Source organism: Ambystoma mexicanum, chromosome 1q (assembly GCF_040938575.1).
Source record: "Ambystoma mexicanum isolate Mex_15411 chromosome 1q, UKY_AmexF1_1, whole genome shotgun sequence".
Lineage (NCBI taxonomy): Eukaryota > Metazoa > Chordata > Amphibia > Caudata > Ambystomatidae > Ambystoma > Ambystoma mexicanum.
Window position 1 is genome coordinate 1,528,701,989 of NC_090922.1, and position 27,194 is coordinate 1,528,729,182.

Genomic DNA, 27,194 nt, shown 5'->3' on the forward strand with positions numbered 1-27,194 from the left:
AGGCAAAGACCTTTCAGTTCAGTGGGGAAAAACAAGCTACATATATAATTCTAAAGGAATAGCATTTTAAATGGAAAAAAAACTATTTACACATGACATTTTGTATGGCATCTGGGCCGGCTGTCATTGGGTAAAGGCTTTCTTTAATATACTAATTGAAAAGCATGAGTGTCCCTTTCTGTATTGTTCACACAAAGGCCACAGTTAACAATGGAAACCAGTGTTCACTTTTACAACAAGTAGGTCTCTCCTTTTAAATTATGTCACTTTGAATGTTGAAAAATACACTTTTTTATCCGTGACAAATGCAAAGTGCTTGGCTTCACTTTAGATTTCTGGATCACACTCTTATGCTGCATTGAAGTCAATGTAACATGCTGATATCTGTCTCCTTTAGTGAAAATGTAGCTTTTCATATTTTATGAAAACAGCATTTTCGCCACACATGTCTTTTGTAATGCATTGGGCACATCCAGCAGTTTTAAGTTCTCAGGCACATTTTCCCTTCACTTGAGCGCCTGTTCTTTAAGGTGAAGTTGAAAGAAGCCAATTTATGTTAATTCACTAGGCCTTGTGTTGGAAAACAATGTTTTGAATAGGCCTGCAGATTCCAATTGGTCTCAACCTCTGCCAGCTTCACTCTCAGAATAGGGCCTTGCATGGCCTCTCAGCCTCTGTCACTCTGGGGCTGAACTTGCACCCCACAGGCCCCAGTACATTCCCAGAAGTTCTGGTATAATGTTTTGAAGCATATTGAAGTGAAAGGTTTAAAACCACATAATAGGAGAGCAGAATGTGAATTGTTTTATCTCACACAGAATCTGAAGGTATGGTATGCAGCCTCTTTGTAGTGTCAGGACTATATAGTGGTTTTAGTACAGCTGCTAAGATGTACAACCTGGTTTACAAGGTCACTTTACAGAATATGTTCACCAGTTTTAACTAGTGCAGTCTCTAATGTTACCTCAGTACGCCTGAAGCTTCAAGGCTTAAAGCTTGGGGAAGCTCAAGTATCAAGGAGCTCAATTGTATCCAAGCCAGGAAGCATCAAGGCCTCAAGACTTCCTGGCTTAGATATGTCCACTGTTATGCCCACTGTTATCTCTGTGTATCTCATGCTCGATAGTGGGTGCCAACCATTGAAGCTTAGGCAACCATGATTTTAGCCGATGAAGTCCTGTGTCCTCGGACACATTCTATGTTCTGAGCTGTATTGTCCAATTCCTGTAGGGTTGTCATTGTGCTGTGTTTATGTGATAGCCATGTTAGCCCCGGGTTTAAAGTTGACCATAAAACCTATATCTATGCTTAGTCCTCTGTTTTTTAGGTTACAAATCTTCAGGTACTTAAGCTCCCATGTTCTTCAGTGTGTTGTAGGCGACAGGTTACCTTTCAAAATCATCACTGATGGATCCTGCTGTGCGTGACCATTTTAGTGAGACTTAGATCCAGTTATGTTTCAGTTTTGTGGTTCGAGATAGTGTATCTACATAGGCTCATCCTTTCACTCAGCTCTTTTCAGGTCTCGCCCCTATTGTTCGCTTGCATGCATTTTTTGCATTCGGGGAGCTATACAGCATTGCTTGATCTGTAGTTGTATGTCACTTGCATCTGTATTGTTCAGTTTTGTGGGCTTATGTCAGATCTGACACATAGGTTTTGCCATGTTTTTCATCTTCTTGACATTGCATAGGTACGTTCAAGGCCTTCCTTGTTCTTGATCTAGAGAAAATGCACTCCTGCTCAGAGACCGTGAGAGGCTAATCAGTTGCTTGAATATAATTAGGGGAACTTCTTTGAAAATGTCTCTCAGAACATCATCCTTGCTAAATATTGATTGTTGGTCCTTCACAATCCTGTTCAGTTGCGCTAGAGTCGGATGATGTGTGTCAGCTCCATCCACCTTGTCTGTATTGAAGCACATTTAACTGGCCCTTACAGTTCCCAGAGTCACAGGAAGAAGAATTCTATATCCCCAAAAACACCTGTAAATAACATTGATAAATGGTACATTGATGAAACCCATCCGTCTTATGATAGCTGAGAAAAAGGCCTAAATGATAATAGTCCTTTAAAATAAATTGTGAATGTTCATGTGGGACAAATGGTCCTGCCTCTGCTTCTGGCTGTTTGTTTTCACTGGGTAAGCCTGTACCTTTATTAGTCTTCTTTGTGTTGGAAGATTGCTCTTTGAAGTGGGTGCCCCCTTTTCACACATATTAGTCATGCTCCAGCCAAGGATGACTTTTCTTGAAGTTCCTGTTTCAGAGCAGGCAAATCTGGAGAACACTGATTTGTCAATGCCTTTAGTAAGACATTTTGATTGCGGTTGGTCATTAGACGGGAGATGTGACATCCAGGCTGGGAGTAGGAGATATCCTTTTGAAGTTTTGCCCAAAGCCAGCAAAATAGTCTGCCTGGGGCAGACATTTTCAATGAAGACAAAGTGGCTCTTCAAATGTCACTGGAGTTTTGTATGTGAAACATAACATACATTGCTTTTTGTCAACCCGCCCATCATGTTTTGTTTTCCTGTCATTTTTCTGTGAGCATTGATACTTTTTCACTTTTTAAAACTGCTTTTATTTGCACACACCTGTGAAGGGCATTTTTGTTTTCAATGTTTAAAAATCCTGTTTTCCATGTGACAGGGATCTTTGGTTCCTCCTTCTTTTCTAAATTAAAATGCTGCTTGTCCATTGGTCATGACAGGTAGGCCCCTTTCCACATGGCTCTTTAACTTTACTTAAAAACAAAAACAAATGCCAGGTGGTTTTTGTTTCAGTGTTTAAAATCTGAGTGTTCATGTGAAAGGGACTTCTGTTTGGGGACTTTAAATGCACCCTACAGAGTTGAGTGCGACCGCCTAATAAACTGCAAAAGTAATAATGTGGGTAGAGTTTGTGTGTGTGAGTAATAATGTGGGTGGGTTATTTATTTTTGTCAGTAGTGAGGGTGGATTGTGTGTGATCAGTAATACTGAGGGTGGATTTCTGCCTGTGTCAGTCATACTGAGGGTGGGTTTTGTGTGTAAGTGATGAGGGTGGATTTTGTGTGTGTGAGTAATAATGTGGGTGGGTTATTTATTTGTGTCAGTACTGAGGCTGGATTGTGGGCGTGCATCAGTCATACTGAGGGTGGGTTTCTGTCTGTGTCAGTCATACTGAGGGTGGGTTTCTGTGTGTGTCAGTCATACTGAGGGTGGGTTTCTGTCTGTGTCAGTCATACTGAGGGTGGGTTTCTGTCTGTGTCAGTCATATTGAGGGTGGGTTTCTGTCTGTGTCAGTCATACTGAGGGTGGGTTTCTGTCTGTGTCAGTCATACTGAGGGTGGGTTTCATGTGTAAGTGATGATGAGGGTGGATTTTGTGTGCGCGCGTGTTAGTGATAGATTGGGTGGGTGTTGAGTTTGTCAGAGGAGCACTGAGCCAGCATTGTGTACTCGTGTCAGGAAAGGTGGGTCTGTATCGTGTGTCTGGTTTTTGGACTGTTTTGCACATCAAGCTCTCTTTTCTTTTTAGACTGCAAAGGACATCCCCATTTGGCCACGGTCTTCTTGATCACTTCTGCCCATAAGGATCGTGGGCGTAAATGACGCGACACCGGTGAAATGACAACGGAGGTGATGTTCACCAGCCATGGCAATAGCAGTAAGTCACTTACCCCAATTTACCTCTGCCATCTGGGTTCTATCACCGCTTGACACTGATGGCTGCAAGATTTGGTCTCCTGGGTGCACATTTTCTTTGGGGGTGTCTGGGGGTATGGAGTGCCTGAGTTCCTTTGTGAGTCACTTCGGGGTCCAGCTTTCCAAAATGGGGGTGTAATTGTGTGGCCTTCAGTAATTGGTTGGTAATTCCGATGCGCCTGTGAATGTTTGTTTCAAGATTACAACAGATCCCATATTCCTTTAGTAATCGCGTAATCTGCCATAGCATAGCGCCTCGCGTTCAGGGATTGTGAGCAGCGCTACATACAGAGCAGGTTGAAGATTACCTCACTGTTATTCGACGGACAATCAAGCGTCTAAACCAAGTGAGAGTGGGCCATCAAACTGCAAAATATTAACAATGAACCACACAAGTGTGGCGCCTTCCAGAGAAACGATAAAAGTGCAGGAGACACTCTGACAATCATTGACATGTGAGGCAACACATACAAGACACAAGAACCTACCACGCATGCGTGTGACCTCCGGGCATCTGGGGACCCGGTTATGACGTCACCGTGCGATAGAAAGAACTCCGGAGGGGACTGGCCTCGGAAAGGCAGGCAGGGTGGTGACTGAGTGGGTTACTTGCAGGGATCAGGGGGGGCGGGGGCAACTCGCCCCAGCTCTTCCACTAGCAAGGGCCTCACAGAGGGACCCATTGTCACGCCCTTGCACACATTGGGGGGTAAAGGGGAGCAGGGGCTTGCATTCGCCATCACCCTCCAGCAGTGGGAGGGAGTGCGTGCGATGCAGGCAGGAGCCGCTGACTGTGGTGCCAGGACAATGAAAACGCGGTTGCTGTTATTAGTCCCAGTTCTGAGGCAGGAGCAAATGTGGTTTCTTCACGAGGGCTCAAAAGCACCAATCTTCGGCCATTGTATTGGGGCACGCATTGCAGTGCAACCCCAGGGACTGGACGTGTGCTGCCCCAGTGCTGGCGCAAATGCATGACAAGTCTGGGCGTTAGGGCAGCACAGTGGCCAGAGTTCTGCTGCTGTGAGCATCCGTAGAAAGAACCGCTCACATGTGGTTATTGTGCAGGTGCTTAAACCGGTACAAAGAAGAGGCACATTAAGTTATTGTAAGGAATGGCAACTCGCCCCATTAGCTCCTTGAGATCAGACTAACTCTGGGTGCCTTGGAATGTGACAGAATCACCCCCATCTAGAAACACTTTCATTGTCTTTCCTTAAAGGCAAGAATTTCCTTCAAACTGACCTGCATTAGATGTAAGCTACCCACGTGTCTAGCCCAAATATATGCACCTGTGAATTTATTGGAGCTCTCGGGGGGCTAGAAGTCTAGCAGCGGGGCGCTTTACGCCTTGAGGTGCCCAGGTTTCGAGGATCCGTCTTTCCCGGGGGAACCTTTTCTGCTGCTGCATTCCCTGTGGAATGTCCTCCCTCCGGAATACGTACCATTCCTGATTATTAGAAATTTAGAAAAGTTTTGGAATTCAGTATTTTAGGTTTTTATTGTCTTTTTATTCTGATATTGTCCTAGCTCGGGAAACGGATTCTCGTGGTTTTTGAAAGGATATGCATTTCGCTACTTTTATCCTGTTTTGCTGTATGCTCATGTAGAGCGCTCAGGTGCATTCGTGTGCCTTGTCCGCGGTTTATAAAAATGTGCAGTATATCAGTAAATAAATAAATACTGTCCCTACCACTGCACACATCTGGTCATAGCTCCAGGAGTAAGATCAGCAAAGATAGGACTGTTACCTTGGGCCTATGACAATAACCTGGGAAAACTTACATCACCTTTGCTCATTCATTTTTGCCCCTTCCTTTTCCCTCCAGTAAGGTGCAGAATGAGACATGTTTTCTTTTTGGCATAAAAAGTCTGCAGATTTATTTTCACCAAACAATAGTGAAAATAGCTCCGAAGGTGCGGCGACTGCTCCGTATCCAAAACCTGCTTCCCCCTTTTTCCCAAAGTCCATAATAGGCACAAATCCCCCAAGGCCTTCATGTCTGAGACCCGCCTGCCCCTGCAGGTGTTCCTGGGCTGGGAGAGCGCCGTTTGTTGAGGGGAAGCTGAGCCCTCATTGCTACCACCAGAGGCCCCCGTTGTTTTAGGCTCCCAGGAGGCGCTGGTCCGCAAGAGCGAAGACCCTTCCGCCTTAGCAATGGCTCATTCGGAGTATGTTTCTTATCACTGGTCGCCAAAACACTGGCTGCCGTCCCACGACGTCAACGGCCAGGCCTCGCCATAGCTTTTCCTCATGCAGGGTGGGTGAGTGTAAAACGAAATCCTCTCCTCCAGTGGCGGGAGTCCTGCTGAAAGCTGCAAGTCCTTTCCTGCGGGACGCCCGCCGCTTATATGGGGGTTGCCCTGCCCCTTTCTTTTGTTGCCCTTCGCAGGCTTTCCGAGCGCTTGGGCGCTCTTTGGACTAACACCTCCTCCTACCCAGAGGGGGAGGGGAAGAGGAGTGAGGCCCCTGCCCCAGTTATCGGGGTGCCTCCTCCATTTTGGTGGCTCTTTTTCCATCGTCACCTTCATAAGGTGTGCCGGGAAGAGTTGCTGCATAGCTTGTCTGGGTGGGGTTTAGTTTAGCAATAGTCCTACGACGGCATTGTGATTGTTGCGATGGGATGCCTCTTTTTCCCTCTTCCCCTTTGATGCTTCCCGTCCCCACTTGCTGTTGTTTCTTCACCCCGATTCTTCTCCTTCTATTTTTCCTCATCTCCGTCCTCCAGGCTAGGCTATCTTTCTCCCCACTGAAACTCTGTTTCCTTTGAAAGCGCCTTACCCATGGCCCCCCTCATCCCTGCAATGCACCCGGAGGCTTTCCCGCAATCTGGAAAGCTGCTGGAAAGGATATCCTTCTCCTGGTGATCTTGTGGCTCTCTCCTCCCCTCACGCTTCTTATTAGCTTGATGTATTTGAAATACTGTGTTGTGCTGGTCATTGGGCCGGCTCTCGCGGATCTGAGATCTGGCACCAGATGTGCAGCCGGATTTCGGGATCTGGCCAGAGTCAGCCGCCCCAAACCCCAAACCCATGCACTGCGCTGGGTTACATGGAAAAAAGAATTTGATTAAAAAAAAAAACTTTGATCCAGGTCACAGCTGCAGGACAAGCAAACTGTAACTTCCTCTGCTGACCCCGTGCGAGGGGTCACCAGTGGAAGTTACAGTCCTCGGCCACGACCCGGTTTATTTATTTATTTTATGTAATGTTTGTCGGATCCAACGTCCCCGATTATTTATTTATGCACGGATTGTCGGAAGCTTGTATCCGACAAACCGTGCATAAATAAATATACAGTTATCCACAAACATCGCATGAATAAATAAATAGCCCTATTAACATTGGAACGATGCAGCCACCCAACTGCTCTCAGAGGGGAGCTGCAGGAGCTGTGCGGATGCGGTTCATGTAAAATAAAACGTTGCTTCTGGTGAACAGAAATCACCCCGTTTGAAAAGTACCCAATGGGGAGTTTTTTAAAAATAAAATGGAATGCAAATTGTGTATTTTAAATAATATTTACTCAGCAACACTGGTCAAAACTCCTCCCCGCAGAGTGAAGTAACTCATCACCAGTGCCATGGAAGTGGTTTAAAGTGGAATTCATATATAAAGAAATTGCGCTGTTTTAAACTATTACTTTGGACATTTCCTTTGATCGTAGGTCAACTGCCAGCTCCGCTCCCCAACCCCGCCTCCTCAGGCACCGCCCCCCCAAACTCCACGCCTCACCCGGACCTTGAGGGATCCCCCACCACATTTTTTCCATTTCCACCACTGTACAGTATTTCTTGCTAAATGACTTCACTATTGATCTCTCATGACCCCTCTTTCTCCTCATGCCTGTCACTCTTCTCTCTTCTTCTGACAGTCTCGGGACCCCTCGTCCTCGTTGTTCTGATATCATAAGTAGGCCCATGATACTGAGCGGGCCCGTTCCATTCATAGGCCCGCGTGGGCCGCAAGTTTACGGCACGCAAAGAAAATCACTGCAACCACCTCGTTTGGCTTACAGCCCTGAACTGACATAGTTCCTCCCACATCACATGACTCGGGTCTCCCCACTATGGCTACACAACATTCCTCCCAAACTTAGAATGCTAAATACTACAACTTTATGTAAACGGATGGTCTCTTACTGCTGCTCCTCCACCTCGCTTCTCCGGTGGTACACCCCTTGTAGCACATACCCGTGGAGACGGGTTGATGGTTTAGGTCTCTCCCTCAGCTGGTATCACGGGTGGGCCCTGGGGGGGCTTGGAGTTGTTGTGTCTTGCTGGGGGAATTGTTCATTCACCATGTGAGGTGTGTAATCGTCCTCGGTCTGTTCAGGTGCCTCATGCCGTGAGGGAGGGCGTATGCCACTTGGTTGGTGTTCCAGTTGTTCCCGCCACATTGTTTCTGGGACTTTCCGAAAATTAGACACATTCCGTGTCACCACTTCGGTTGCTCATGTGGCGGTTATCAGGCTTGTGGTTGGTGTCTCGTACTATCCATGGGTGAGACTCATAGTTCATTGTCATTTTCTTTTGGGGTGCTCTGTTGTTTACCAGCACTGCGTCTCCAGGTTAAAGTTCCCTATGTCGAGCATGACGTGCTTGGCTCTCCTGATCGTTCCACCTTACTCGCCTTTCTTCGATTAGTGGTTTGTCGGGATCAGGGCTCACCCAGCTCGGGTGTACGGGGAGTTCTGCTTGGATCGGCACTCTAAACATGAGCACTACTGGGCTCACTCCTGCTGACACGTGGGGTGTTTGTCGATGGGTTCGCAAGAATCTGTATATTGCTGTGAGCCATGGTTGGTGATGTGTTATGGCAATCCATATGACCTTATTCAGAGACCCCAAGAACCGTTCTGCCTCGCCATTGGCCTGCAGACAGTATGGGTGATCTTCTTGTGTTTGATGCTCAGGTCTTGAAGGAATTGTTTGAGGTCTTGACTCCTGAACGGTGAGCCGTTGTCGCTGTTCAGTATGGTGGGTATTCCATGTACTGCAATTTTTTTTTAAAGTGCCGTGTTCACTAAATCTGTGTTTTTAGACGTCACATGTTGTACCTCTGGGTAGCGGCTGAACGCATTGACTAGGACTAGGAGATACCCCTCTCTGGCGATGGTGCAGAAGTCCATGCTTACCGTCTCCCACCGGGTGTGACTTCGCGGTGCGCTGATGATGGGTTCAGGTGGTGCCAGCCTCCTTGCCAAATTGGCACGCTGCGCATGATTCAATTAGCTCTATCACATGGTGCATTCGTGGCATCAACATTCTGGATTTTAGGTATGATTGAGTCTTTACAATCCCTTGGTGGCCTCCATGCGCTAGCTTCACGGCTCTTTCTTCCATCGTGCTTGGCAGGATGATCCTGTGCCTCTTTAGCAACACGCCTTCACCCAGCAGTGTGAGTTTGTGGCGAATCCCAAACAGGCCTGGTAGTGTTTTTGGGCTGTTGGCGTGCGCTGGGCCACTGCCACCAGGTAGTTCTTCCAGTCTCCTGATTGGACTGCTTGGATGGTTCTCAGCAGGCATGCATCCGTCTTTGTTTCGTCTGCTATCTCCTGCAGCATGAGTGCTCATGGCCGCACGCATGCGTTAATGTGGCATACATGCTCTTCCATTTCTGCTGCGTGTTGTTCCTGGAGATTTGTGGCAGAGCGCGGGTGGCGGGAGAGGTAATCTGCCGGACTGTCAGCTCCGGCCCTGTATTCTACATGAATGTTAAATGGTTGTAGCTGCAGCATCCACTTTTCTAGCCTTGCTGGGGGATGTGGCGCAGACCCCTTGAAGATGGGGATCAGTGGCTTATGATCGGTGAACTCCTTGGCCAGTTGGCTCAAGAGGTATACTCCGAAATGGCGACAGCCCCAGAGGATCGCTAGTGCCTCTTTCTCGATGTGCACATATTTTTGCTTTGTTTTTGTTAGTGGTCAGCTGGCGAATGCGATTGGATGTATGCCACCGTCCCTGTCTACTTGTGCCAGGACTGCACCTAGCCCTACCGGCCTGGCATCCACCAGGAGCTTGTTTTTCCACTCTACCTTAAAGAATGCCATTCTTGTGGTGCTGGACAGTGAGTCTTTATCTGCTGGAATGCTTGCTGGTGCTGTGTTGTCCATTGCCACTGTGTGCCCTTCTTTGCCAGTTCCCTTAGGGGTGCTGCGATGGTAGCAAGGTCAGGTATGAAACTGGCAGAGTAGGTCACCATGCCCATGAAGCTTCTCACCTCTGTGGCTGATATTGGGGCTCTTGTGCTCTTTATGCCACTCACTTTTGCTGGGTCTGGTGACACCCCGTTGGAGTTGAAGTCATATCCGGAGAAACTGAGTTCCTCCTTGTTGAACTCACATTTTTCTGCGTTGAGGGTGAGCCCCGCCTCCTCCAGGCGTTGCAGAACTGCTGCGAGTTGCTCATGGTGTTCGCTGGCGGTGGTGCCATAAACGAGTATGTCGTAGCTTATATTGATGGTTACTCTGAGATCATGAAGAACTTGCCTAATTTCATTTTGAAACACCTCTGCTGCGGAGGATATTGTAGGGAAAGTAAACACGCCAGTTATGTTTACTGTGGGTTGTATTAAGTTACCTGAAGTACATCTGACAAAGACCCCCAACATATCAATTGACCCAGGCTAAACTGCCAACACTTGAGAAACAACAAACCAAGAGCATTCTAACATTAACACTTGAGAAACAACAAACCAAGAGCATTCTAACATTAACACTTGAGAAACAACAAACCAAGAGCATTCTAACATTCTGGAATGAGCCTGCCCCACAAGCTCAATAAAGAACACTCTGATGCAGGCACATTCCAGATGGACAGAAACCACCACCTGATGACATATTTATTATTATACAAAGCATAACATAGCTAGTCATTTACATAACACACCATATTGTGACACTGGAACACTCATACTGTTATCATTTGATTTCACTTTTTTACCTTTGCTACTCTAGACATATTCCACACTTGACCACTTTCCAATCTCACAGCAGCTTCAACCACTTGGGCAACCCTAACAGGATCAGAATAAAACAGCTCACCTTTCTTAGAAATCACAGCTCTTCTAATTCTAATAAGGTCTCCTACTTGAACAATGGTTCTTTTCCTTGGGAATTTTTCATTGATTTTCTTCGCCCATTTGCCCCTGCGTGCATCCACCCTTTTTCTCACATCATCTACAACAATGTCTGTCTCCCTCGCCTTACTTAGCCAAGAGGGTGATACCAAATTGTTCCCTTTTCGGCCACTCATAAATTCAAATGGACTTACACCCGTTCCATGACATGGTGCCATTCGCAGCGCATACAAGCATTCTCTGACAGCCACCTTTCTGTCCATGCCACAGGCATTCGTCCCTCTGATCGCTTCCATGATGCACCGGTTGACTCTCTCCATCATACCGTTCCCTTGTGGGTAATACAATGCGGTCTTTTTGTGTTTAACCCCACACCTGTCAAGGTATTCTTGAAATAGTTTACCCATAAACTGTAGACCATTGTCCGTAAGAATACTTCTGGGCAGGCCTTCCCTCTCAAAAATACTCTAAAAAAATTCTACAAAATGTTGACATGTTATTTCTCTTACAACTTTGAATTCTGTCCACCTCGAAAATGTGTCTACTAATGCAAGAATAAACTTTCTTCGTCCCATGCCCATGTCAACGGGGCCCAAAACATCCATTGCCAAATCCTGCCATACTCCCTTGGGTGCATATACCATCTCCATGGGCTGGGATACAGCTGATAAATTCTTCCCTGATTTGATACAGTCAGCACATGCTCCAATCACACTCTCAATTTCACGGTCAAATCCAGGCCATAAGTAATCAGGCTTTAATACTTCTTTGGTCTTGTATATACCAATATGCCCTTGATGTGCAGATCTTATCAATCTTGCCCTCAGACATCCAGGGACAACCAACTTGTCCCACCGGTACAACAACCCATCTTTCACTGACAGCTCCAATCTCACTTCCCACATTGACCTCTCTTCACCACACAATAATCTCTTCTCTGGCCATTCCCCTTTGACAAAAGAAACAATGCGTTTCCATACATCATCAGACTCTAACACCCGAGTCCATTCTTCCTTTCGTATAACTCCTTCCACTGTTGCAAAAACCATATTGCCCTCTTCACAAGCGTTGACATTCCCATCACCTTGCACATCCTTTATCCTTACTCTAGAGGCATGGTCGGCCTACACATTCTCCTTACCAGAAACTACCTCTATGGTAAATTTGTGGCAATGTACTCTGGTGACCCAGCAGGCAACTCTTCTAGACACTTTGTCAAGCCCTTTGCTCTCATATACTGACTTAAGAGGCTTATGATCAGTCCTTAGTATAAAGTCCTGACCCCACACAACATTTTTCAATTTCTCTATGGCCCAGTGGCACGCCAACGCTTCTTTTTCCAGAACGGAATAATTCAACTCCGCACCCTTCAGCATGCAAGATGCATGCATCACAACTGCCTCAGTCCCATCTACACCTGGTTGAGACATCACAACTCCTATACCTGTATCACTGGCATCAACCAAAAGAATAGTCCGCAAAGCTAAAGGCTTTGCCACGTCTATTTTTCTTTTAATGTCTTCAAATTCTCTCTCACAATCACTGTTCCAATCGAATTCCACACCCTTCCTCAACAATGCCCTTAAAACAGTTACATTCTTTGGTGCCTTCGTTTTTAGAATAGCATCCACCAAGTCCCTTTTTGGCCTCAATTCATCCTCCGATATTTCATGGCCCAGATATTCTACAGCCCGAGTCATAAAAACACACTTCTCCCCTCGTAATGTTATACCTCTTCCCTTGAAAATATCCAAAACCGCATCAACCCTTTCACTTAACTCTTCCTCACTCCTTCCACAAATGAGGACATCATCTTGAAAGCACCATACTCTGCTTACATTCTTTAGTAACTTGTCCATCACTTTTTGAAATACCGAAGATGCTGATATCAAACCAAAAGGCATGTGCCGAAATTGGTATATCCCTTCGTACGTAATAAAAGCCGTAATTTTCCTAGAATCATCATCCAGATTGATCTGATGATAAGCACTCGCCATATCTAGTTTTGCAAAGAACTTAGCATTCCCAATTCGACTCAAAAGTTCTCCCATATTAGCTGCATATTAGCTTAGCTGCAACCGGCCTACTACCGTCTTTCACAACTATCTTGTGCACCATCCTTTTGAGGCATCCTACCCTATTGTTAAAAACTTTTGGGTATTTCGCAATTGTATCATGACCATTAGAAATATTTTTATTTAATTCTGAGACATTAGCAACATTTAAAACTTGCTCCTCGCTATTGGGATCTAGTCTAATGCACAACCCCCTCTGTTCTTTCCACCCAAGCAAAGTTTAACTTTCCTTAGTGACATAGATCTTCCCATATGTCATTCTTCCTTTAAACTTGAAATGCGCATGACAACATCCCAGAATGTCTATTTTACTTCGATTGTATCCACCGGGATTCTTATCAGAAGGACTCAAATCTTTCACACAACCACCAATCACATTTTCATACACTGTTCTGGACATCAATGTGATTTTTGAACACGAGTCCGCCAACATTTTTACTGGATAACCATTCACTTCCACCCAAGCAGAAGGGTGTTCACATTCATCAGAACCAGTGCAACGTACCATGTGCACAGTAACAATTTCGTTCTCTGACACATCACCTTCCTCCAACGACACACCGTCATACTCTCCAATTAGAAGAGTCCCTTTCCCACCACCAATCCGATAATTCTTACAACAATTTTTGAAATGGCCCCGCTTCTTGCAAATACTACAATTTGCACACCTTCCAGGACATATGGGAGAGGTCGACAAGTGACGTGCACTACCACATCGAAAGCACAACCTATCCTCTCTCTTTATGTTCACTTACGTGTTATCCTTCTGGATACGTCTATTTCGTTGCTCACCACCCCCACTTTTGCTCTGATTAGTCTCATAACGTTTATTAGCCATGACTTTCTGTTTCTTCTTTTCTTTTAGGTTAATCCTTTTTTTATCATCCACCCTTAAGACCTCAGTAATTTGAGATGGCTTACTCTCCTTAACTTACAATTTGGCTACACACTGTGAAGTGTGCTCAATCCTTTTTGCAATACTTATAACCTCCTCTAAATTGGGATCATTTTTCAACCAAATCTCCTCGCAAATTTTATCATTGGAACAGTGAAGCATAAATTGATCCCTTATATGTTCATCTAAACCAATACCAAATTTACAATTTAGAGACAAGTTTCTTAGAGCTGTAATATAATCTTCAACAGATTCTCCTTCGTGTTGGAACCTCATGCCAAAATGGTACCGTTCCAGCACAGTACTTGTTTTTGATTCAAAATGTTTGTATAATTTAGCCAAGGCTTCATCAACATCATTAGATCCCCCTTCCAAGTCTAATTCAGCAATGTCTGGGAGGGTGTCATATATCCTTTGACCCCCATAGCCAAGGAAATGCATCAACATTGCCACTTTACGTTCCACAGACATCCCATTCCCACAGGTGGCTTTGACATAGTGTAAGAAACCCTTTTTCCAGGGAGCCCACTTGATCCTGGGTGGATCTGGGGTGGGCATAAATACTTGTGGACCAGGAACTCCGGAAAGTGCCACAACTTCTGTTCAGGAAAGCAGAGCTTCACTCTGAAAAGAAGATGCAGTACGTGTCAGATACTTCCTTTCATGTGACTCAGTTACTACTGAACAAGATGCAGTATGTGTCAGAGACTTCCTCTTCTGTGACACATTTACTTTCCCTCCACTCCGCTAGTGTCAAATTCCAGTTATTTTTTTTTTTCAGATGGTTCACTTTCCCCAGCTGAATAATGAACAGAGGATTTCACCACTTCTTGTATATAGGAATCCCCGCAACATGCAAATCCATATCACCTTGCAGTACACAGTGAGGTTGGAGATGAGCACTTTCACCCGTAAACAAGCTCTCCTGCAAACTCAGCGGAAACAACCTCTGAAAACCGCCTTCCCGATTGGGCCCTGGGCGGATTATCATGCTCACCTGCTTTCTATCACTATCCGGAACAGCTGATGAGCAACACGGTGTCCACACATGGAGCGCAGGGTCGCTGCTACTTCCGCGGCGCTTGCCTGACTTAGGCGCACGTGACTTGACCACGTGACAGGCGTGCGCAGCGTCACGCGCTGCTCTGATCGGACGAACAAAAAGGAGGAAGGGCTCCGATCTTCAGGCAACGGAGCACCCCTCCAAATGGATAATAAGCACCCCAAGGCGCTCCTGTCATAGGACGGCATGCCAAGTATCGTGCTCCCGTGCACGACACAACGCCGCGTTCGGAGCAGATAAAACGCTGTATCCAAAGTTTCAGATCCGATGCTCTGTGGGAAATCTGGATTAGCTGGGGTCACAGCTAAAACAGCACGACTGCTGCCTGGGTGCCAGTTACATCTTCAGCGCAGCACTGGAAGTAAATGCCGTCCTCTCCCGATCTGCTGGCGTTGGGTTCTGGTCGTTGTAAAAGCATCCAGGGAAGCAGGGCTCACTTCACAGGAATTTCCATCCCATCCTCGTCGCCATTGTAGGGAAAGTAAACATGCTAGTTATGTTTACTGTGGGTTTTATTAAGTTACATTAAGTACATCTGACAAAGACCCCCAACATATCAATTGACCCAGGCTAAACTGCCAACACTTGAGAAATAACAAACCAAGAGCATTCTAACATTCTGGAATGAGCCCGCCCCACAAGCTCAATAAAGAACACTCTGATGCAGGCACATTCCAGATGGACAGAAACCACCACCTGATGACATATTTATTATTATACAAAGCATAACATAGCTAGTCATTTACATAACACATATGCCGAAGTTTAGTCGTTTATATCTCCGCAGGCCTAGGTGGGATGAGAACATCGTTATGTATCTTGATTCTTTGGCAAGCCGTAGTTGATGATACCTGTACCTGAGATCTAACTTGCTAAAAACCTTGGCTCCGGTCAGGTCTACAATTAGTTTATCGATGGTTGGCGTGACGTGGCGTTCTTGTCCGATGGCTGCATTGATGAGTCTAATGTCTATACATGTCCTTACGGCATTTGGATGTTTCAGTTTTTGTGCAACAACCATCGGTGACACCCATGGGGTGGGCCCGGAGGTCTTTTTAATGATCCCTGATTTCTCCAGTCTTTCAAGTTCTCTCTCAATGGCCTTTCTCATGTGGAAAGTAATGCGGCAGTGCCGTACCCCTCTCGGCTCTTTCATTGGATCGATATGTAGTTTAATCATCCTGCCTCGGAGGCACCCAATGCCTTGGAATACTCAGTGGTGTTTTCTGAAAAGGCTGTCTATCTCTGTCGGATTGATGCTGAATGCAAACTGTATCAGGTGCAGCTTCTCCACTGTTTGGCAACTCAGGAGCTTTTCCAGGCTGGCATCCACCACATATATTCTCGCCCGGCTTGCGTTTTTGTCATAGGCCAGGCTTGACTGGAATGACCCTTGTACGGGTAGTGGCTTTCGGCTGCCATTGGCGAATAGTTCCATGCGCCTGTCTTGAAGCGCTGACTTCAGGTCGAGTTTGTTATATGTGTGCGCTGGCATGACATTGACCGTCTGTCCCGTGTTGATGACCACCTTGCTGGGGCATCCATTTGACATGATTGTGCAGGACAGTCGATTGATCTGTCTTCTTCTCTTTCCATGTTTCGTTCTGGACGGCTTTATGGCTGAGATCATATGCACGTGATTTCATTGCTACTAGGTGACCTCTGTGAGCTAGCGACTGCTCTGGCTCTCCCTCTTCCTCTTGATTGGCGAGATGATTTGTGTTGGTTAGGGTCCCTTTGGCGTTCTTGTTGTTAGTTTGTCTCTCTCGGGCTTGATGGGTTTAAACATACCGCTGCAAAAATGGTTAAATCGTTTGCATTTTCTGCATGTTACGCCCCATGCGGGGCACAGTTCCCCTCTGTGCCATGGGCCGCCACACCACTTGCAGGTATCGCTACGTCCTTGTGGGAATCCAGACTTTGTGTAGTTGGGGCGCCTCTCCTTCTGTGGCTGGCTATCTTGACCCCTTTTTATGGCCGCAACTTCTTCTCTTTTCCGGGGGCTATCCAGTGGTAAACATTGAATTGCGGCTTCCATCACCACAACCTGGTCGTCCGTTCATTCCAGGAGCCTCCCCATTTCTAGAATGTGAGTCAGTGGAACGTTTTTCTCAGACAAAATGGACCTCCGCAGCTTTTCAGATGATAGGCCATTTATGATTTGCAAGCGGATTGCAAACTCTTCATTGGGAAACTCACACCCCACAGCTAGCTCCCTCGCCTGGCGTGGAAACCATTTATTGTCTCCTTTTCCTTTTGGCGGGTCATACAGAAGTGGAACCTTTCGTAGACGGGGTTCAGTTCTGGCTTAAACTTGTTAGTGCCACTTTGGCTATGTTATAGTCATCCGCTGCTCCGTTGTTGGGAAGTGTATTGAACAAGCGTAGTGCTGCAGCACCGATATTCAGTAGTTTGAGTGTGCGTCTTCACTTATCCTCAGTAACAACTTTTGCTTCCAAATGTAGTACACATTGCTGCAGCCATATGCCCCATCGGAGTGCTGCGCCTGTCGAGTATGGGTCGAATGGCTGCCTGAGCGTTGTCTGTGAAGTCTCTTGGTTGTTACTCCTCCTATCTGCAGTACTCCCCCCTGCCCTGGATGGGCTGGCATTTGGGCTTGACATGCTTGCTGTCTGTTCTGAGTCAGCGGGTAGCGCGATGTGCCTGGGACTTGTGCTTCCCGTGTGATTATGGCACGTGTTCCCACTTCTTTTCCAGGTCGTTCTGAGTTGCTATGATGGGTTGTGCGTAGGGTTACATCTGTCCCTTCCCCATAGCAATGGGTAAGTATCTTAGTTATAATTGCTGTAGCCTTGCAGTGTGGGATGCCCAGTGATGAAAGATCTGTGGGCTGAGTGTATCGTTAATGAGCCCGTCTTTGTAACGTTGCCGTTGGACTTGGGCAGCAGATTTGCAGGTTGTAGAACGTTGCAGTGATAGTAGTGCTTACCTGCGTGTTCGAAAGGTCGGGTGGAACATCCTTTATACCTTGTTTCAATGCGATTCTCAATCGTGTCGTTTCTGTTCTCTTTCGGAATTTTGGAACGCACGTGTGGAACGTCGCGTACCACACTGCGGCATTCATGTTCTTTTGTTTGTTTTCTCTCAATCCGTGAACAATAAAGTAAAAAAGTAAAAAGAAAAAAAAGGACCCTGCGGCGCCAGTTCTGACCCAGGTTAGTGGAAGAGAAGTGCTCCTGCAGGGAGAGAGGAGCGATGGCGGCATGCATAGAAGTGTGCTGCTGAAATGGTACGTGGGTAGGGGGGAGGTGGGTGGGGAGGTGCGGGGCACAGTGATCAATGTGATCACTGCTCCGTAATGGAAGACAGCATTTTGAAAGTCAACATTATGGGCGTTGCAGTGATCACATAGATCCATGAAAATGCATGGCAGGGGAAGCACTGGGCAGGTGTGCCTTGTCTATAATGGGGGAGGGGCATAGACCCAGTGGCCCCCTCAGCCATTATGGAGGAGCTAAGGAACCAGCCCTGTGAAACAGTGCTCAGTCAGCTGCTTTTTCCAGCTGAGAGGGGGCTGCTGGGCTGGCTGAACTGTCAAAGGAAATCACGGTTTCCATTTGACAGTTCAGTTCTGTTCCCCAACTGCACATGCTCAAAGAGCCATGCAAGGCTTGGGGTGGTTTGCTTCACCAGCCTTGCATAGCTCATTGGAAATGCTGGCTGGGGAACTGCATGTCTGTATGTGCGAGGGAAGCTCCTACGTCTCCTTGCACATGCAGACAGAGCAGGCTGGAGCGGGGCGTTTCAGCACCCACATTTGGGCCCCTGCATTCAGGAACCAGGAAGCTCTTGCTTCCCGATTCCTGTACAAGATGGAAGAGCTGGAGGGCTCAGGTGGAAACTCCAGGATCGGGACAGAAGGTACGTTTATGTTCATTTATTTTTTATTTATTTATGTGTATGGATGCATGTATGCTTGTGTCATGAGTTAGTGTATGATGTTAGGTGCTAGTGTGAATGATAGAGTTCTTGCTGTGTGAATGTGTGTGTGTTTGTGTTGGTCCATGGAGCTGATTTTGGCAAGTGGGGGAGGGCTATTCAACAAAGGCAATTTAAAAATGCCTTTGTTGTGCAATCCCCCTACCCACCTGCCAAATTCGGCTCTTTCTCAGGCTCTGTGGAGCCCAGGGGACAGGTATGGTATTTATTTACTGGACATCTATTGTAGATGTCCAGTACAAAATACCATTCCTGCCTCCTGGGCCCCAATTGCAAACTGTTTGGCTTTTTAAACAATGTATTTTTTAAGTATGCTCTAAAATGCAACATTTAACACTATTATTTTAAAAAATATCCTGGGGGCAGAACCCCCTTCGAACCTCTGTTGATTGGCTCTGGGTCCCTCGCTACGCTCGGTTGCTATGGCATATCTGGGAGAAATATATATGCCCCTCAACTTAAAAAATTCACTGGTCGCGACTGGCCCTGCGACTATGCGGGAAGTGGGGTGGGGTGAGCCCATGGACTGTGGTGCGAGCAGGATGGGGGAACCATGGCATAGTGGTGGGAGCAGGGTGGGGAGAGCGCTGGGACATTGGTGGGAGTAGGTTGGGGAGAGCCCAGGCTCTGTGGTGCAGTGTGGAGGGCCAATGCTCTGGCTAGGAGTGGGATGAGGGAGTCCAGAGACTGTGATGGAGCAGATGGGGGAGCCCAGGCACGATACTGGAAGTAGGGTGCGATGACAGTGTGCGATAGTTCATAGCCATTTGGACTTACTATTCATTTGGTATTGTTTTGGGGGGGCAGCCTAGCCACATTTTGTTCAGGGGGGGGCCCAGGTTCAAAAGGTTTGAAGACCACTGCCTTACAACGTGGGGAACAGTGGCATCCATTCATTCCAGCGCAGGATTGCAGGTAGACGAGGGCTGGCATTGCAGGGTTACCTGCACATGACGCTCGTGGGGCATATCAGAATCTAGTATCTGTGTGCAAAGGTGGCATAATGTAAATAAGTAGGATGGGCTAAGTCTGTACACTGCAAACTAGATATGTAGTGCTGACTGGTTATAATGGAACGATCATGGAGCAGTGACCAGAAGTATGGTGCAGCAAAACAAAGCTTACCTGGGCTCACCCAAACCAGATGAAACTGCACGCTTCAAACATACAGTCCATACTCTTCACTAAACTACAAGGCAACACCATCTGTGCCATCCTGGTGGTAGCACATGTGCTATAGCAACACACAACTACTGGTCCTTCTCCCAGCATGATGAAGAGTTGTAAGAGGTCCCTCATCACACAGTGGCTTCACCAGCGAGGATCACCTCTGATTCCCATGTTAAATAATGAATGATAGATCTGCAGTAATGATAATAGCAATTTGGTGATTTACTTAGAGCTGTATGCCAGATTCCTCCAGCTTCAGGCACCACAATAATCGATTTCACCATAATTACACACTCGCGGTGCTTGATTTATCAACCTGGGGGTGAGGGGGAGGTGATGAGGAAGGATTGAGTAGGGTCTGCAAGGGTATAAGCCCCATGGTGGCACACAGACTCTTTCTGTTCCCAAGAAGCCCATGTTATGCTTGAGCTATCCCTCCCGGCTAAGAGTGAAAGATGCGCTTGAGCTATCCCGCCCAGCTAAGAGTGAAAGATGTGCTTGAACTATCCCTCCTGGCTAAGAGTGAAAGATGTGCTTGAACTATCCCTCCTGGCTAAGAGTGAAAGATGTGCCTGAGCTATCCCTCCCGGCTAAGAGTGAAAGATGCGCTCGAGCTATCCCTCCCAGCTAAGAGTGAAAGATGTGCTTGAGCTATCCCTCCTGGCTAGGAGTGAAAGATTCGCTTGAGCTATCCCTCCCGGCTAAGAGTGAAAGATGTGCTTGAGCTATCCCTCCTGGCTAAGAATGAAAGATGTGCTTGAGCTATCCCTCCCGGCTAAGAGTGAAAGATGAGCTTCAGCTATCCCTCCCAGCTAAGAGTGACAGATGTGCTTGAGCTATCCCTCCTGGCTAAGAGTGAAAGATGTGCTTGAGCTATCCCTCCCAGCTAAGAGTGAAAGATGTGCTTGAGCTATTCCTCCTGGCTAAGAGTGAAAGATGTGCTTGAGCTATCCCTCCCGGCAAAGAGTGAAAGATGTGCTTGAGCTATCCCTCCTGGCTAAGAATGAAAGATGTGCTTGAGCTATCCCTCCCGGCTAAGAGTGAAAGATGTGCTTGAGCTATCCCTCCCGGCAAAGAGTGAAAGATGTGCTTGAGCTATCCCTCCTGGCTAAGAGTGAAAGATGTGCTTGAGCTATCCCTCCTGGCTAAGAGTGAAAGATGTGCTTGAACTATCCCTCCTGGCTAAGAATGAAAGATGTGCTTGAGCTATCCCTCCCAGCTAAGAGTGAAAGATGAACTTGAGCTATCCCTCCCAGCTAAGAGTGAAAGATGCGGTTACGCTATCCCTCCCGGCTAAGAGTGAAAGATGTGCTTGAGCTATTCCTCCCGGCTAAGAATGAAAGATGTGCTTGAGCTATCCCTCCCGGCTAAGAGTGAAATGTGTGCTTGAGTTATCCCTCCCGGCTAAGAGTGAAAGATGCGCTTGAGCTATCCCTCCTGGCTAAGAGTGAAAGATATCCTGGAGCTAACCCTCCTGGCTAAGAGTGAAAGATGCGCTTGAGCTATCCTTCACGGTTAAGAGTGAAAGATGTGCTTGAGCTATCCCTCCCTGCTAAGAGTGAAAGATGCGCTTGAGCTATCCCTCCCTGCTAAGAGTGAAAGATGTGCTTGAGCTATCCCTCCTGGCTAAGAGTGAAAGATGTGCTTGTGCTATTCCTCCCGGCTAAGAGTGAAAGATGCGCTTGAGCTATCCTTCCTGGCTAAGAGTGAAAGATGCGCTTGAGCTATCCCTTCCGGCTAAGAGTGAAAGATGTGTTTGAGCTATCCCTCCAGGCTAAGAGTGAAAGATGTGCTTGAGCTATCCATCCTGGCTAAGAGTGAAAGATGTGCTTGAGCTATCCCCCCTAGCTAAGAGTGAAAGATGTGCTTGAGCTATCCCTCCCAGCTAAGAGTGAAAGATGCGCTTGAGCTATCCCTCCTGGCTAAGAGTGAAAGATATCCTTGAGCTATCCCTCCTGGCTAAGAGTGAAAGATGTGCTTCAGCTATTCCTCCCGGCTAAGAGTAAAAGATGCGCTTGAGCAATCCTTCACGGTTAAGAGTGAAAGATGCGCTTGAGCTATCCCTCCTGGCTAAGAGTGAAAGATGTGCTTGAGCTATTCCTCCCGGCTAGGAGTGAAAGATGCACTTGAGCTATCCGTCATGGTTAAGATTGAAAGATGTGCTTGAGCTATTCCTCCCTGCTAAGAGTGAAAGAGGCGCTTGAGCTATCCCTTCTGGCTAAGAGTGAAAGATGCGCTTGAGCTATCCCTTCCGGCTAAGAGTGAAAGATGTGTTTGAGCTATCCACCCTGGCTAAGAGTGAACGATGTGCTTGAGCTATCCATCCTGGCTAAGAGTGAATGATGTGCTTGAGCTATCCCTCCTGGCTAAGAGTGAAAGATGTGCTTGAGCTATCCCTCCCAGCTAAGAGTGAAAGATGAGCTTGAGCTTTCCCTCCCAGCTAAGAGTGAAAGATGTGCTTGAGTTATCTCTCCTGGCTAAGAGTGAAAGATGTGCTTGAGCTATCCCTCCCAGCTAAGAGTGAAAGATGAGCTTCAGCTATCCCTCCCAGCTAAGAGTGAAAGATGTGCTTGAGCTATCCCTCCTGGCTAAGAGTGAAAGATGTGCTTCAGCTATCCCTCCCTGCTAAGAGTGACAGATGCGCTTGAGCTATTCCTCCCGGCTAAGAGTGAAAGATGCGCTTGAGCTATCCCTCCTGGCTAAGAGTGAAAGATGCGCTTGAGCTATCCCTCCTGGCTAAGAGTGAAAGATGCGCTTGAGCTATCCCTCCTGGCTAAGAGTGAAAGATGCGCTTGAGCTATCCATCCTGGCTAAGAGTGAAAGATGCGCTTGAGCTATCCATCCTGGCTAAGAGTGAAAGATGAGCTTGAGCTATCCCTCCCGGCTAAGAGTGAAAGATGCGCTTGAGCTATCCCCCCTGGCTAAGAGTGAAAGATGAGCTTAAGCTATCCCTCCCAGCTAAGAGTGAAAGATGCGCTTGAGCTATCCCTCCCAGCTAAGAGTGAAAGATGCGCTTGAGCTATCCCATCCGGCTAAGAGAGAAAGATGCGCTTGAGCTATCCTTCACGGTTAAGAGTGAAAGATGTGCTTGAGCTATCCCTCCCTACTAAGAGTGAACTATGCGCTTGAGCTATCCCTCCCGACTAAGAGTGAAAGATGTGCTTGAGCTATCCCTCCCGGCTAAGAGTGAAAGAGGTGCTTGAGCTATCCCTCCCGGCTAAGAGTGAAAGATGCGCTTGAGCTATCCTTCACGGTTAAGAGTGAAAGATGTGTTTGACCTATCCCTCCAGGCTAAGAGTGAAAGAGGTGCTTGAGCTATCCCTCCCGGCTAAGACTGAAAGATGCGCTTCAGCTATCCCTCACAGTTAAGAGTGAAAGATGTGCTTGAGCTATTCCTCCCGGCTAAGAGTGAAAGATGCACTTGAGCTATCCCTCCTGGCTAAGAGTGAAAGATATCCTTGAGCTATCCCTCTTGGCAAATAGTGAAAGATGTCCTTGAGCTATCCCTCCCTGCTAAGAGTGAAAGATGTGCTTGAGCTATTCCTCCCGGCTAAGAGTGAAAGGTGTGCTAGAGCTATCCCTCGAGTGAAAGATGCGCTTGAGCTTTCCCTCCCGGTTGAGAGTGAAAGATGCGCTTGAGCAATCCTTCACGGTTAAGAGAGAAATATGTGCTTGAGCTATCCCTCCCTGCTAAGAATGAAAGATGCACTTATGCTATCCTCCTGGGTAAGAGTAAACGTCATGCTTGAGGTATCCTCCTCGGTAAGAGTGAAAGATCCGCTTGCGCTATCCTCCCGGGTAAGAGTGAACGTTGCACCTGAGGTATCCTCTCGTATATGAATGAAAGATGTGCTTGAGCTATCCCACAAGGGTAAGAGTGAACATTGCGCTCAATGTATCCTTCCCAGTAAGAGTGAAAGATGCGCTTGAGCTATCGCTCCCGACTAAGATTGAAAGATGCGATTGAGCTCTCTTCCCGGGTAAGACTAAATGCTGTGCTTGAGCTATCCCCCCTAGCTAAGAGTGAAAGATGTGCTTGAGCTATCCTCCCAGCTAAGAGTGAAAGATGTGCTTGAGCTATCCTCACAGCTAAGAGTGAAAGATGTGCTTGAGCTATTCCTCCCGGCTAAGAGTGAAAGATGTGCTTGAGCTATCCCTCCCGGCTAAGAGTGAAAGATGAGCTTGAGCTTTCCCTCCCAGCTAAGAGTGAAAGATGTGCTTGAGTTATCTCTCCTGGCTAAGAGTGAAAGATGTGCTTGAGCTATCCCTCCCGGCTAAGAGTGAAAGATGTGCTTGAGCTATCCCTCCCGGCTAAGAGTGAAAGATGTGCTTGAGCCATCCCTCCCGGCTAAGAGTGAAAGATGTGCTTGAGCTATCTCTCCTGGCTAAGAGTGAAAGATGTGCTTGAGCTATCCCTCCCAGCTAAGAGTGAAAGATGTGCTTGAGCTATTCCTCCCGGCTAAGAGTGAAAGATGCGCTTGAGCTATCCCTCCTGGCTAAGAGTGAAAGATATCCTTGAGCTATCCCTCTTGGCAAATAGTGAAAGATGTCCTTGAGCTATCCCTCCCTGCTAAGAGTGAAAGATGTGCTTGAGCTATTCCTCCCGGCTAAGAGTGAAAGGTGTGCTAGAGCTATCCCTCGAGTGAAAGATGCGCTTGAGCTTTCCCTCCCGGTTGAGAGTGAAAGATGCGCTTGAGCAATCCTTCACGGTTAAGAGAGAAATATGTGCTTGAGCTATCCCTCCCTGCTAAGAATGAAAGATGCACTTATGCTATCCTCCTGGGTAAGAGTAAACGTCATGCTTGAGGTATCCTCCTCGGTAAGAGTGAAAGATCCGCTTGCGCTATCCTCCCGGGTAAGAGTGAACGTTGCACCTGAGGTATCCTCTCGTATATGAATGAAAGATGTGCTTGAGCTATCCCACAAGGGTAAGAGTGAACATTGCGCTCAATGTATCCTTCCCAGTAAGAGTGAAAGATGCGCTTGAGCTATCGCTCCCGACTAAGATTGAAAGATGCGATTGAGCTCTCTTCCCGGGTAAGACTAAATGCTGTGCTTGAGCTATCCCCCCTAGCTAAGAGTGAAAGATGTGCTTGAGCTATCCTCACAGCTAAGAGTGAAAGATGTGCTTGAGCTATCCCTCCCGGCTAAGAGTGAAAGATGTGCTTGAGCTATCCCTCCCGGCTAAGAGTGAAAGATGAGCTTGAGCTTTCCCTCCCAGCTAAGAGTGAAAGATGTGCTTGAGTTATCTCTCCTGGCTAAGAGTGAAAGATGTGCTTGAGCTATCCCTCCCGGCTAAGAGTGAATGATGTGCTTGAGCTATCCCTCCCGGCTAAGAGTGAAAGATGTGCTTGAGCTATCCCTCCCGGCTAAGAGTGAAAGATGTGCTTGAGCTATCTCTCCTGGCTAAGAGTGAAAGATGTGCTTGGGCTATCTCTCCTGGCTAAGAGTGAAAGATGTGCTTGAGCTATCCCTCCCGGCTAAGAGTGAAAGATGTGCTTGAGCTATCCCTCCCGGCTAAGAGTGAAAGATGTGCTTGAGCTATCCCTCCCGGCTAAGAGTGAAAGATGTGCTTGAGCTATCTCTCCTGGCTAAGAGTGAAAGATATCCTTGAGCTATTCCTCCCGGCTAAGAGTGAAAGATGTGCTTGAGCTATCCCTCCTGGCTAAGAGTGAAAGATGTGCTTGAGCTATCCTTCCTGGCTAAGAGGGAAAGATGTGCTTGAGCTATCCTTCCTGGCTAAGAGTGAAAGATGTGCTTGAGCTATCCTTCCTGGCTAAGAGTGAAAGATGTGCTTGAGCTATCCCTCCCGGCTAAGAGTGAAAGATGTGCTTGAGCTATCTCTCCTGGCTAAGAGTGAAAGATATCCTTGAGCTATTCCTCCCGGCTAAGAGTGAAAGATGTGCTTGAGCTATCTCTCCTGGCTAAGAGTGAAAGATGTGCTTGAGCTATCCCTCCCGGCTAAGAGTGAAAGATGTGCTTGAGCTATCCCTCCCGGCTAAGAGTGAAAGATGTGCTTGAGCTATCCCTCCCGGCTAAGAGTGAAAGATGTGCTTGAGCTATCCCTCCCGGCTAAGAGTGAAAGATGTGCTTGAGCTATCTCTCCTGGCTAAGAGTGAAAGATGTGCTTGAGCTATCCCTCCCGGCTAAGAGTGAAAGATGTGCTTGAGTTATCTCTCCTGGCTAAGAGTGAAAGATGTGCTTGAGCTATCCCTCCCGGCTAAGAGTGAAAGATGTGCTTGAGCTATCCCTCCCGGCTAAGAGTGAAAGATGTGCTTGAGCTATCCCTCCCGGCTAAGAGTGAAAGATGTGCTTGAGCTATCCCTCCTGGCTAAGAGTGGAAGATGCGCTTGAGCTATCCCTCCAGGCTAAGAGTGAAAGATGTGCTTGAACTATCCCTCCTGGCTAAGAGTGAAAGATATCCTTGAGCTATCCCTCCTGGCTAAGAGTGAAAGATGTGCTTGAGCTATCTCTCCTGGCTAAGAGTGAAAGATGCGCTTGAGCTATCCCTCCCAGCTAAGAGTGGTAGATGCGCTTGAGCTATCCCTCCCAGCTAAGAGTGGTAGATGTGCTTGAGCTATCCCTCATGGGCAAGAGTCAACAAAAAATGTCAACCGGATCATAAACATGGTTTAACGAGAACTACCAGGTGACCCACCTGAACCATGTCCCACCAGCACCTAACATAACCAAATGTTGAAATAATCATTTAGCATTTATATAGCGCTGCAAACCCTCAGGTATCTGAGCGCTGCTTATTATTACCCACGGTGTGTGGTGTTCATTTATCGACCTCGGAAGGATGAAAGGCTGAGTTTGGCCCTGCCGGGATTCGAATCTGCATCTGCAGACTCTGCACTGGATGTCAAAGCGAGTTGTGCCACTTGGCCGGCTGAGCTGGAGTCTCTTATGCAACATTTAAATGCAGTCATAATTAAAGATCCTCACAAGCACCGTCCACACCTCAGAATCCTTGATAATAATTCCATCCACATCATTCTCACCACTTTTCCAGAAAATTCTTCATCCTACTCCAACATGCATCTCAGTCGCTGAGTTATCACTGATAGCCCATCACCACTTGAAGGCCCTCCCTTCCCTGGGGGAATGCCCCCATCACCACTTGAAGCCAATCACTTTCCTGGGGGAGTGCGCCCATCATCTGGTGGCCCATCACCACTTGAAGCCCCTCCCTTCCCTGGGGGAATGCCCCCATCACCACTTAAAGCCCCTCCCTTCCCTGGGGGAGTGCGCCCATCATCTGGTG

At 47.2% G+C, this 27,194-nt stretch overlaps 1 protein-coding gene across 3 annotated transcripts in view; it reads left to right on the forward strand.

Moving 5' to 3' along the window:
- C1QH1orf210 (chromosome 1q C1orf210 homolog) overlaps positions 1 to 27,194 on the forward strand; it is a 220,541-nt gene that overhangs the window by 111,017 nt on the left and 82,330 nt on the right. For all 3 annotated transcript variants that reach the window (XM_069642444.1, XM_069642446.1, XM_069642445.1), the window contains one exon: positions 3,521 to 3,649. In XM_069642444.1, the coding sequence (XP_069498545.1) occupies positions 3,610 to 3,649 (40 nt within the window). In that variant the 5' untranslated portion in view covers positions 3,521 to 3,609. The remainder of the gene's footprint in view (positions 1 to 3,520; positions 3,650 to 27,194) is intronic.